The 13,179-nt window shown below is 32.5% G+C and overlaps 1 protein-coding gene across 1 annotated transcript in view; it reads left to right on the forward strand.

Annotated features, from left to right (window-relative positions):
* Positions 1 to 11,471, forward strand: part of LOC118197038 (protein spaetzle 3-like) — a 48,176-nt gene extending 36,705 nt beyond the window's left edge. The window contains exons 3-5 of the mRNA XM_085810346.1: positions 3,365 to 3,547; positions 7,343 to 7,468; positions 11,292 to 11,471. Coding sequence (XP_085666472.1) covers positions 3,365 to 3,547; positions 7,343 to 7,468; positions 11,292 to 11,463 — 481 coding nt within the window. The 3' untranslated portion in view covers positions 11,464 to 11,471. The remainder of the gene's footprint in view (positions 1 to 3,364; positions 3,548 to 7,342; positions 7,469 to 11,291) is intronic.
* Positions 11,472 to 13,179: the final 1,708 nt, after the last annotated feature.

Consider the following 13,179-nt stretch of genomic DNA (forward strand, 5'->3'; position numbering starts at 1 on the left):
GTTAGAAATCTTTTCCTTATTTATAAAAAATTGTCCATATAATATATGCACACCTAACCCAGTGGGTCAGCTGTTCTGACGATGGCAAAAAGAAAGAAGGAAAGTATGTCAATAATTTTTAACATGAATTAAGTTAAAAGTTTTAATATTTTCTTTTAATTACGAAATACTTTCATTTTTATCAAAAAAAAAGACGATTTTAGCAAATTAATTCTTAACATTAGAAGATGGTTGTATTTTCAAGTAGTGTACTTTAATTTCGTAGGCAGTTTTTTAATGTTAAAAGCTATTATGTAGAAATGACCTTCAATCAAAAAATTTTTAATTTCTATCAAAACTCTGAAAAAAACATTCATTCGTTTCGTAGCAACTTTAAGAATTCAATAGTTTTTCCATTCTTTCCATTGGTTAATTACAAAATTGTACGTAATTTACATAAACCTTCATGTCGTTTGCTCTTCTAATGATAAAATTCGCAGGTTAATGCTTAGAAGAGAGCAGTCTAAATACGAACTTCTGATGTATTTTTAGCATTCTTGCCAGCGTAGTTTAGTATACCTGGGCCAAAAAAGGAGAACCTCAAAATCTCGCACTTAAGAGCAAGAGGTTTAAATCTGAAAAAATAAACTCACAAATCCTTCATTACCCACTTAAGTTGAAAAAAATCATATTTACCTTTTATTTGCTATAAGGTATTTTTTCCCTTCCTCCAGCATGCCTTCGTGGTGTAACTGGAAGCACACTCGAAGCGTATTCGAGAGGCCCATGGTTCGAGTCCCGACGAGAACATTGCGGATTTCTTCAATTTCATGATAAGTTATTTTCTTTCTCCTTCAAGCATGCCTTCGGGGTGTAACAGTAGCGAACAGGTCCAGATTCGAGTTCCGGCCAGAGCATTGCTCATTTTTCACATCTCCTGATTCAAGAAATTTAATTAATGGCTGTACACAGCAACCAAAATTACTCAAAAAACATTTTCCTGTGGCGAATTAAAACTTCTTCAAGACATTTTCACTTCTATAAAAACTGTCGATGATCGTAATTCTAATCCTTCTTTGCCATCAGCTTTTCAAAAACTTATTTTTAGTTGCTTTTTGTCTATTTTTTCAATCACTAGACGTCATCACTGGTTTCATTTTCTATCATTTAAGTAGAATTTTCCCTAATTTTCCTTTGCTGTTCCCATGTCGCATAGGTTTCTTCTTCCGTCATTTTCAATCTCGCAGCTAAAGTTCTATTTAACATTTGAAACTATATCTCTGGAAAATTTTCTCATGTTATGCCGTTTCTTTTTGCTCATTTTCAATTTTTTTTAACACTATGTGATTAGATTTTTCGATTATTATTATATTTTTGAAATTTTACATATACTTTCTTATTTACTATTTGTAAATATACAGCTTATTATTTCCTTTGGAAAGCTTAATTACTCACCACTATTCAATATAATGAACGCTCATATCGACGAGACGCATTCAGTATTCATAACATTCCAGACTACAACGATGCTGTCCATTGTACCCATAGCTTGAAACTGCACTAGCTGATTTCTGGTCTTTCCTGAAAATCAGGAACATAAGCGCAGGAAAAAAATGTGCCAAGAACACGAAGACTCCATCAGGACAGTCCAGGAGCAACTGCTTAATTAAGGAGAGACAATTAGCGTTGGATACACCTATACGAATAATTATTCATAGGCTCAATACATGCATCTGCAAGGGAGGAATCTTTTGAAATGTTTTAAGATTTCAAAAGAGGGAAAATAATACTGCGCGTTTAATTATTTCATTGAAAGTAAATGCAGTTTATTATCATCTCATATACCTTTTCAAAAATGTGTGCAAAATTAAATACAGAATTGTAATTTTCAGGATATGTACAATAGCTAAAAGAGTTTAAGCAATATGCCTGTTTTAAGCAGAATGCCAAAATAAATTAAAATGCATGCCCTGAGAAATTTTTTTATTTCCTAAGAAAGGCTTTTCAATAATAGTTTTGCACTTATGTAACAATATGTATAAATTATGTTAACTATTGACAGATTTTATCATTAAAGCGGAAAAACTCCAGTTGGTATTCGGAATTCTAGTATTCTATCCATAAAGCATTTTCATACTTTTTTTTACTATATAACTAATAATGAGTATATAAAATATTATATAATGATGTAAACAAAGACAGAGACCACCTAATTACATTAGTCTGTAACTTGATTACCTCTATCTTTATTTACGTTATAACTGTCAAGTCAGCTTAACTAATGATGTTTCGAGCAAATCTATTCTTTTTAGGTATTAGCAAATTATCCCCCTGAGCCGTTTATCAGCTTTAGACACAGACAGATTTAAAACTAAATAACACTATATTTAGCTATTTCTCCTGACTTACAACTAAAACTAAAAATTATCTATCATAAAATAGACACGTATCGACGATACGTAATAAAATTTATACGATTTTCGTTTTTGAAGATTATGAGTTCAAAACAAAATTTCTCCCATATATTTCATCATGTTGTTTGCTGCCAACACAAGTCTCTTACTACCTGGTAGGATCCGCTCTAATCGATATAGTGGAGCTACCGATGGGCTAGGATTAGAATTCAGGAAAGGAAATTGACATTAGTAAGCATATAGTGTCTGCTCGGCATGGGGGCACCTAAAATGCTCTATTATTTTGCCCTTTTGAGTGGTTTAGTGATACGAAAGAAAGGAGAGACCTTCGGTCCATCCCTCGTGGTGTTCTCCATCAAAATTGGGCGGAGCAGTACAGACAACTTGGAGGAACCTATATATGTACTGCACGATCAATGCAGAAATAAATTCTTGGGTCCCGCCCACTTATGCTTATACCTGTACCACCTCGCACGCAATTTAGATTACTGTGACTTTCGATCAGTCACAGCTGCTGCTAACTTTCAGCAACCCCTCCTCCTCACAAGAATGTTTGAAGAGGCAGGAGTTGCAATTAGCCTATCTATCTTTTAAACTTTTTCCCGTATTCTTAATTTGCACAACTTCTTGTCCGGGCGAATAGACATAAACCAAAGACAAAATAAACAGTTTTTAATTTAATATTAATTTAAGATTGTTGGGAAAATTTTTTAAAGAAATTATTGCAATTTAGTAATTAAAAAACTTGAATTTTGATAAATTCTCATAAAAGTTTTGAGTGTTGTGACTTTTAATTATCCATTAAGTTTACAAAACTGTCTTTCTTCAATTTAGTTCCATTTTTACGATTTCATTATACTTTTCTCTTAAAATTCTTAGTGTAGTAGTTATTTTTATTTTTTTGTTGTTGCCTTACTAGTAGGATATATATTATTATTTTATTCCCTTTTTTATATCGCTTTTATTTGCAGGGAGAAAATAGAAACTTTTATTGATGAAAACAAAGCCTTGATCAAAAGAATGTTCGGAGACTATACAAATGCTCCAGTGGATGGAGATATACCAGAAAGTTTCGAAACTTACGATGGAAAGACTATCCACATTAGAGCTAAGAGAGCTAGCCCCAAAAATACATTTCCTCCTACTTCTAATAAGTGAGTGTGAGATTGAAACATAAATAAGCAAGCAATGTTATTTTATTTTCACAGAGTTTGCTTCTGGAAAAACTTGAATTGTATTCCACCAAAACTCATTAAAAAGTGGTTTGTTCAAATTGATGTTTAACATTTAACAATTTTTTTTTTTTTTTTTTTTTTTTTTTTAATTTTTATATTGTGATGATCTAAAGTAGCTCTTTACTCTGATTTTTTTACTTAAGTATGTGATGTAGTACTTGTTGCTATTAAAATTCTGCTTTAAATATATTTACATTTAAAAACAATTTATGCAGCATTTATTTAAAAATTCGCATTCATTTTCATTTATAAATCTTTACTTCTCTGGCAATGTATGGGTTATTCAAAATAAAATATTTTATTAAATACCTCGAACAAAAAAAAAAATGATGAAAAAACTGTAAGTACTTGATTTAATTTTATATCTAAAGAGGGAAGAAAATACAAATGGTGATATAACCGACAGGAGACATATTGACTACAATACATGACAGTCAAACAAATTGAGACTGGGATAAAGGTAAATTTCTAATATGTTCTGCATTTATATCTTATTATTTAAATTGCCATAGTCAGCTTATATTGTGATGATCTTAAAGTAATTAAAAACAAAATGTTTGGACTAAAGTAAAATTTTTATAAGCATTTTAATTAACACCCAGCACTTATGTTATGAACTAGAATCTAAATTGGCTGAAGCAGAAACTGTTGCTACAAACTGAAATGACGTACAATCGCAAGTGGACAACATCATTCCTCTTATATGAAAATATAGCACAAACTTGGAGGTGCGGTCTTCTAAAGCTACCATTTTATTACACTTCTTCTTGCCAACGATTGCCAAGCAAGAATATGCAAATAGATACAAGTGCTAGATAATATAGAAGATGTATGAATATACCAATCTTAAACGTATGACATATTATTGAAGGCTAGAAATAAATGCATGTTTATCTGATGAGTAGAAGTTTCTGTTGCAAAAGTCTGATGATCGTACGTACATGTAGCACCAACAATTTGAAACAATAAAAAAATCCTGCATAACTTGATGATCATTTTAAATTACTTGCTGCTTCTTAACCTTGAAAGAAAGTTATTTGTTTGATTCTGGTACACAGACTAATGCATTAAGACTATGATATTTTTCTTTGAAGTATTATTCACCGAAGTTGCTTTTCTTCCCAAGTGAGTGCAATGCAAAGGGCATGTTTCGGTAGTAGTTCCAAGTGCCAAAGAAGGTATTTGTGTTAGAATGCATACAGCAATATCACTGCCGCATTAGATGCATGCGAGTGGATTACATGCAGTGACTACTCTGATTTGATCAAATTATTGAGTAATTCTGAGTTATTTTGAAAAGTATTCTGGATCCCATTCGAATCTTTGTTCGTGCATTTATGAACTATCTCGCTTTTCGCTACCTTTTTGTATCAATCCTAAAAAATTAGCTGAGTTTGATACTTAATCCAGAAAATGATACCGTTGTAATGTAACATTGAATATTTGCGTAAGACGAACTTTTGCAAAGTAATACATTCTAGTTTTTTAACAGAAGATTTGTTTTCTCAAATACTTGTGTACGTCTTAAATTTTCATTATTTTAGCAAGTAAAAAAATTTTTAGATACTTGCATTTATTGCTCTAATTTTCCAATGGATCTTATAATGAATTTTTTCCGAAGATAACTAGTATTATCGCAGCAAAGTTTATATAACAACATAACAATTTTAATGTCTAGTTCAATTACCAAGTATAAAATAAAATAATCTATCTTGCTGTAGAAAAATTGACTAAATTCATTATTTAAATTACCTTTTTTCGTATCACTGCAATTAGAACCATTAATATATTAAACTTCTGTAATCTACAAAAAATTCCGATATTTAGCAATATCAGATATTTATTTTTCTTAAAATAATGATCTGAACAAGAGAAATTTGTTTGCAGTGAAAGTTATTGGATTTCCTGATGACAATCGTAGTGAAAGTTTCAACAATGTTCAACTTGTGTTCAAAATGCGACATTGAACAAATCTTCCGTTTTCCTCAGAACAGGATACATGAAGTAGTGCTCCAGCCAGCAATACTGGTAGCCACTGTTTGAAATCGTTGATGTATCTGTGAGGTTTGCGACGTTCCATCATCAACGAATTTCACCCTGCTTCACCTTCTTGAATTTGATGTACATGTGATTTCGTGCTACTTTACTATACTGCACTGTAACATAGCTTAATAGCCATCATAACTTCTCGTATTTATTCGGTGTAATCTTGTATTTAAAAGCAATTATATGAATAGTTGTGAAAAAGGATTGTCACTTTTTAATAGAATCACATCGTCTGTTGGACTACCGGGTACTTCTATGTTACCTCTGTCATTATTATTTGTACCACAACGTGAGAATTACAAGCCATTTGGCTAATACTGAATACATTTATTATCGCACAGTAGTGCTTGTTAGGTGTAGAACCTCTCCATGCCTCTCTCACACTATTCATGCAATAATCCCCGCGGCTTTCCAGGAATATGCCTCATTACGCAACCACTTTCTATCATACGTATTAGTTTTGTCACTCTGTAGTTGCAAATATTTTAGGTGAGTGCTCCGTTTAATATTCCCATGGTCTGAGTTCCAGATGATTGTTATATGCTATACTTTAAGCCTGTTCATATGCTTGATCTTCCATGAAAATTTCGCAAGAATTATTGTCGGGAAGTACTTCATTTAATAACTTTCTTTGTTAGACTTTATTGAGATCAAAAAAATAATGATAATATTCATATTAATTACAATGCCATCGCAGTTTTTTTTTTTTTTTTTTTTTTTTTTTTTTTTTTTTTTTTTTTTTTTATGTTACTACTAACAAAACATGGTTGGCGGTAATTTATCACCAAATTAAAACTGATTAATTGGAAATCTTCTTTTTGGTAGTCTGCCAGTCGTCTATCAGAAAAAGAAATGTAACAAATTAAGACAATCTTTCCATGAAATCTTGTGGTGTAATAGTTATCATCCGATGGGTTGAAATTAAAATCCAAGCAGTATCCAATGGTTCACTAAATATCCAAATGTTGCTTAAGGTGTTTTTTTTTCCTTTGTAGGAGCAAAGAAAGTACATTTAACAAATTAAAAATTAAGAAAATTGAAGAAAAATGTTTTTGCTATCTTTTATATAATCTTGGAATATTTTTAAAGCTTTTTCCTATATTTTTTAAATTTTAATTTTAGTTAAAATCTGAAAAAAGCGATAAATATTGATCGACATGATTACATGTTCCAATATTGTGTTGAGGAAATATAACGAAAATGATTTTCCAATGGAAACTGAAGTAAAGGCAATTAAAAAAAAAAAAAAAAACTACAGAAACTCGTGATCTGAAAGACACTTTACGATGCATAAATAAAAAAAAAATTTAGACATAATGTACATAAAGAATATTTCATTATTTCTTATTCCGCTTGCAATAATTTAATGTTAATAAATAAGCACTTATTAATTATTATTTTACTTTATTTTAAACTATTTATGTATCACTTAATTCTTTTCTTTGTCCAACGAATTTTGAAAGCATGTCTGTAAGTAGACTAAATATAGCGAAAAAGCTCGTAAAAAGTATAAAAAAGCGAAGATTTTTATATGATTTCCATTAATATAAATAATTTCCATTTTACAGGCGAAATGTAATGTTCATGTCATTATAATTGCTTTAGATAAAATAAAATTAAAGTTTGCCTCCTTTGATTTATATTGTTAATATTTTTGTGCATTTTCAGAGTAGACGCTTGTGAATCTGCAGTTGAAATTGTGACCCCATATTGGGCTTCGAACAGCGCTGGAAAACTGCGTGCTATAGTCAATACACAGCACTTGCAGCAAGCTATACACCAAGAAGTGTGTCAGTAAGTTACGTACACAGACTTTTTATAAATGAAAATTGTTTAAGCTATCAATACACTATTTCTAATGGATAATAGTTAGATTCCATTGTTCACTTCTTCTTATAGTTAATTGCATACTGTGAAGTTTAAAAAAAAAAAAAAAGAAAGAAAAAGCTGCTGGTAATACACCTCCTTGTTATATTCCTTGATTCGATGACAGCTGAATGATTAACGTTTTCATTTGAATTATCCTCGTATAAATATGCTAAAAATAGATCTTCATTACGGACTCTCCACATCTGGTTGTTAGTAGCGATAGAAGCATTGACTAGTCAGTAGTAGTGATGGATTTTTAGTATCAGGCCAATACTCATATGTCGTGATGATGGTCATGAGATCGATGGATAATCGAAGTTCCACCGTATTGCGGACTGCTCACAATCAGCAAACAGTTCAAAATATCAGTCTGTCATCTCTGTTCTGTTGTTCTTATCCCGACGAGGCGTAGCAACATTTCTCTAAGCCAAATGCCTAGAGAAACGAAAAATCAGCTACGCAGTTTATCCTTTACAGTGACTTCCGAAATATAAATGGGATAGACGACAGCTCTTTACCACTTGGATTTGATCGACTGGATCTCGTATCACTTCCCAATCGTCCTTTAAGTAAGGGGTATCCGGACTGATTAATTCGCAGTAATTAATCTCATTTCTGACTCCGAAAAACGTGTATTATCTAAAAGTGAGTACTGAGATGTTGATTAATATGCTTGGCTTCATATTCATACCACGTAAATTGCCCGTACCCACTCGAACAGTTAAAGCCATGTACATTATAATAATAGACATAGGAAAAAAGGATAAGTTAAAGATAATAAAAAATGTGATTCTTCAAATTAGCGCATATTCTTTCAATATTTATGTTTTAGTTTCAGTATCTCAATATTGTTATTATCGAATGGAGTTTTTGTGTTCATGGAATTGGCAGAGAGTACCTTGTGACAATTATTTTAAAGTTTTACTAACCAATTAAGTTTAAACAATGTCTTATCATGTCTTGGGTACCATCTACATATTTCCTCAGACAGAAGATTTTCCAAATCAAGAATTCACGAAAGAGAATTTAAGAACTAGATAGACTAACTGCATTCATGGCCATAGAAGTGTACACCTACCATGCTGTCTCAGAGAAAATTATCGGCAGTTTACATTAATCAGAGATTACAATGTTTTCCCTTTGCCGTCTGAGTTGGTAAGTGACATTAAGAGTTAGTTGAGGGGAAATCAACAAGTGCGCTGTTTGCGAGATACTTGTAATGTTTGCTATATTCTTGAAATCTGCTATACACTGCCCAAAACAGAAAATGCAGCACCATGAAAGATTGGGTAGAAAGTAATGTCAATCGATTCACAGATAGGGAATACATATGTAAATAAGTGATTTTATTTATAGAAAAATAAATTTATGCAGGGCTTAAATATACAGGGAATCAGTAAGATGTATAACTAACTACCTCTCGCTGCGATGCAGTCTACGAGGTACAGATTCAATTAGTGTACGGATAGTATCCTGAGGTATGAAAGCCCATATGCTCTGAACCCTCTTCCAACGTTCGTCCTCTGATGAAGGCTGGGATGAGACAGACAAACTAAGACCAATCCATGACCCAGATACGTACAAAAGATCAGTGGACATCCTAGGCCAAGGAATCTATTGGACGTGCTGCAAGGCTTGTCGGTTAGTGTGTGCCTTTGGCGGTGTGGCATTGTACTGCTGGAAAATACCATTGTGTAGACGTTGGAATTAAGGTAGCACAACTGGTTGCAGCATTTCATCAATGTATCGTAGTGTCATCAGTGTGCTTCTGAGGTGTAATAGGAGTGGCCTGCTATCATCACTGATGGCACCCAAAACCGTTTTGCCACCTTGAAAGCGGTGTGGTGTTCAGTAATAGTAGTTGGATTGGCTCTATCTCTCTTACGTCTCCAGACATTTAACCGATGACTGTTATCAAACAAGCAAAATCCAGATTTGTCGCTGAATACCATTGTTCCATTTAGATGTCCAAGTGGCTCACTGACGACACCCTCCCAGTCTTTCGTGTCAATGGTTTGGCATTAACGCCAGTCTTCGCAAAGGGCGGCTTGTATGCGAGCTGCTTTCAGCGTAAACGTCACGAAACTGTTCTGCCAGAGATTGAAGCATCCAAAGCTCCCTACACATTCCGCAAAATGTCCATAGTAATCGATTGTGGAGTCGCCACCACTTGTTTTCTTATACGTCGATCTGTGCATTGTATAGTACTTCTAGCTAGGCTTGGTCTTTTGCGACTATTTATATTTCCTTTCGCCACCACTTCTTTTCTTATGCGTCGATCTGCGCATTCTATAAGTCTTCTAGATAGGCCTGTTCTTTCGCGACTATTTACATTTCCTTCATCTATCCAGTAGCCAAAATTCTATGCAAAATGGATATGTCTAAGTGCATTTCAGCAGCCATACGACAGTAGGACAAATAGCCATAAGTAAGCCTACAATTTGACCCTTCGTAAAATCGTCCGTTTACCGAAACTGCCTATGGTGTCGTCATCCAGGCATCTCTTAATTCACATCTCTTTTCTAGAAAGTTGAACTTCTAGAAATTCTGAATTCTCTAAGCAGCAAAGAGTAGCAACGGTTCGTTTGTCCTCTGTTTCCTTCCCTTTTATCTCGCGCTATAATCACGTGACCAGCTTGTCCCTTATATAATCTGCATGACTTGTTCCGCTATGTATTCCCCAAAATGTGCATATATATATATATATATATATATATTGTCGAATCTTCATATTGCTGTATTTTCTATTTCGGCTGCTGTGTTAAATGGAAGATGTCTTTAATATTATCGTGCTGTTGATATGTTAATCCACTATTTTGTGCTGTACATTCTAGCATTACCTTTAGTTCCCATCAAGAGTGGATAAATAAAATATTATAGGATTTTAATCTGTCCATATGTTAAAGCTGATCTTTAATATGCTGCTGATTAATAATCAGGGTGATAATTCAGCAACATCAAAATAACAGCTCTGCATGAAGTACTATTAGATAGTTAATTAGACAGCAAAGTTATAATCCTATAAGGCATTTGTTTCTACGATCTAAGAAAACGATACAAAATCGTCTTGGGTACCATTTTTGGCTTCTTTGTGCTATACGTATATAGCATAGTCAACTATCCTAAGCATAAGCGCACTATTCTTGGTGTTTAAGTATTCTGGCATTTAAGAATATTGCAAGGATTTCGATATCATGCTTTAGACAGTCTAGCATCTTTTCTGTCTTTTTTTTTTTTTTTTTTTTTTCTTTTCCCTTGACAGCTAATTTCGACTAAGTTCAGGTTCAGCTGGCCGACGTTTAATTCCGGATTATCACAGAAAAGACAGTTGGCAGAAGGGCAGGGGGTAAGATAATCGTTAGTTTGCGAGTGAGGGTTTAAGTGTAAAGAAGTAAAATACAGCCGTTGTTTGCGAGCTTTTTTAGCCATTTCCTTTTGTGCGTATTGTGTTGTGATAAGATCGAATAAAGAAATAAAATATTCTGTGTGTTTAAATACGTTCTTCGTTAAAGTAACTGAAAGGTGCAATATGATTATCATCCATTACTAGTAACAGTTTATATTACCTTTTATAGCATTCATCTTGCTTACTTTACAGTTTTGCTCTGTCTCGTATGCCTTGAGCCACTGTTAATACATTTACACCAACACAGGGTCTTACTAATTTTTAGAAATGCTTATAAGAGTTGCTAAATTTTCAATCCGTATGCTTGATTTTAGCTCTCAAGTAATACTTTATTTCTTGCAGGTCAACTCAAACGAAAAAATGTGCCAGTGATTGCAGCTGCGAACAGAAATACAAATGGCATCGCCTCTTGGCTTATGATCCTGATGACGATTGTAAAGGAATATTCATGGACTGGTTCCTGTTTCCTTCTTGTTGTGTTTGTCGATGTAATGCACCTAATAAAAATACTTAGTACGTTTAGTTTTTGATTTGGTATCTGTGCTTATCACATCAAACACGCTTTGAATGCACGTAACGTATTTAATAAGTGGCTTACTAATGTATATTTTAATAACTTCAAGAGGCAAAGGGCTTTCTTTCCTTTTCTTCCTCATTCTACTTATCCCGTTAAGCTTTACAAACAAGGTAATTATAGTAATGGTTTCCGATTTAGGAATTAATGCAGGCTACTGAAAACTGCTCCAAAACGATTTGTTTTAAATCCGTTTTACTTATTACTTAATCTTTTACTTATTTACTTATTACTTAATGTTTTACTTATTTAATTTTTCCATTTGGGGTGGTCATTTTAGACTATATTTTTGTATAATTTTTATGGCGGAGTGTTTTGTAAGTGTTTTGTTTATTATATGGGGCTGTGGATCTTATAGTGTGGAATACAGCAACGTTAAGTGGTAAAGGTAGCTCAGGTGAAACTCGGGATATGAGCAAGGCCTTCTTGACAGGAGAAGGCCGAATTCAAAGGGGTTCATCCCTGATGCGACGTCACGAGCGAGGGCAATGGTACTAAGGCCATTTTCTAAGCATGAGTGTAAACAGAGCGTACAATTAACTTAGAAGTGATGTAGCATTAAGTATTTCATTACTAGAATAAATTTAAGTTTTAGCAACATGTATCGAATGTTAAGTTTATTTACTAGCTCACTTTAAAGGGACGGTGGAGTTTAAAAATTAGTTTTTTTAAGTTTTTGTAATTTCAACAAGAAATTTTACACAGTTTATAAAATATATGTTCAAAATTTCAATTTATTTTAAATTTAAAAATTTTTAAACAAATTATTAATTATTTTATTTAAAGATTAAAAATGCACCTTGCGCTCTAATTTTCAATATATTTTCCTAATTTTGCCTTTTAGTTAGCTATAAAGACTTAAAATATTTTGTGTATCCGTTATTGAATATGATGAATCAAAAATTTTTAAAAGGATTTTTGTGAACTTAAACCCAGTTTTCGGAAAAATATCACCTTTTGTTACACATTATCACAAGTTATGAGGTTATTAAATTTCTTAATAACCTCATATTCAAAAATGCATACACAGTTCTACCGTAACATATAACAAGATAGTTTCATCCAAATATACTCATTTTGAACTAAAAATGAGTCGCATGGAGCATTTTCAAGACATAGGAACTGCGAAAAATTTTTTGTGAAAACCGAATTTAAAGCTTTTCTTCAAACTTACCTTTGATACATGGTCATGAGAAACAGCAAATTAACTTTAAATATGAATTTATAAACGCTAGATAATATTTTCGTATCATTTATTTATTTTTAATCTCATAATATTAAATATAACAAATATAAACATATCTCAAATTGGTATGTGATTCAAAGTTATAGGGAGAAACAATTTATGCATTTTTTTGAGCGAATATATAAATTATTACATCAGTAAAATAACTGTTGTTGGAATACATTTTTTACATTTCCTCCAAAATTTAAAGAGCAAAGTTTACATTGTTTATACATTTTAAATGCTTGTAACTTCTTTAAAAATTAGAATATATGAATTCGGATTTCTTGCATACGATTTAATTAAGTATATGGAATACTACGAGAGTAAAAAACTCAAATTCAATATTTTGGTTGATTTTTTAGTTTTTAAAGGTCACCGTCCGCTTAATTCATTCTGTTTGACCTGTACTTCTTAAGGTTAGTTCGTGA

Source organism: Stegodyphus dumicola, chromosome 2 (assembly GCF_044657685.1).
Source record: "Stegodyphus dumicola isolate Sdum_Otavi_A_Nest chromosome 2, ASM4465768v1".
In the NCBI taxonomy this organism is placed as follows: domain Eukaryota; kingdom Metazoa; phylum Arthropoda; class Arachnida; order Araneae; family Eresidae; genus Stegodyphus; species Stegodyphus dumicola.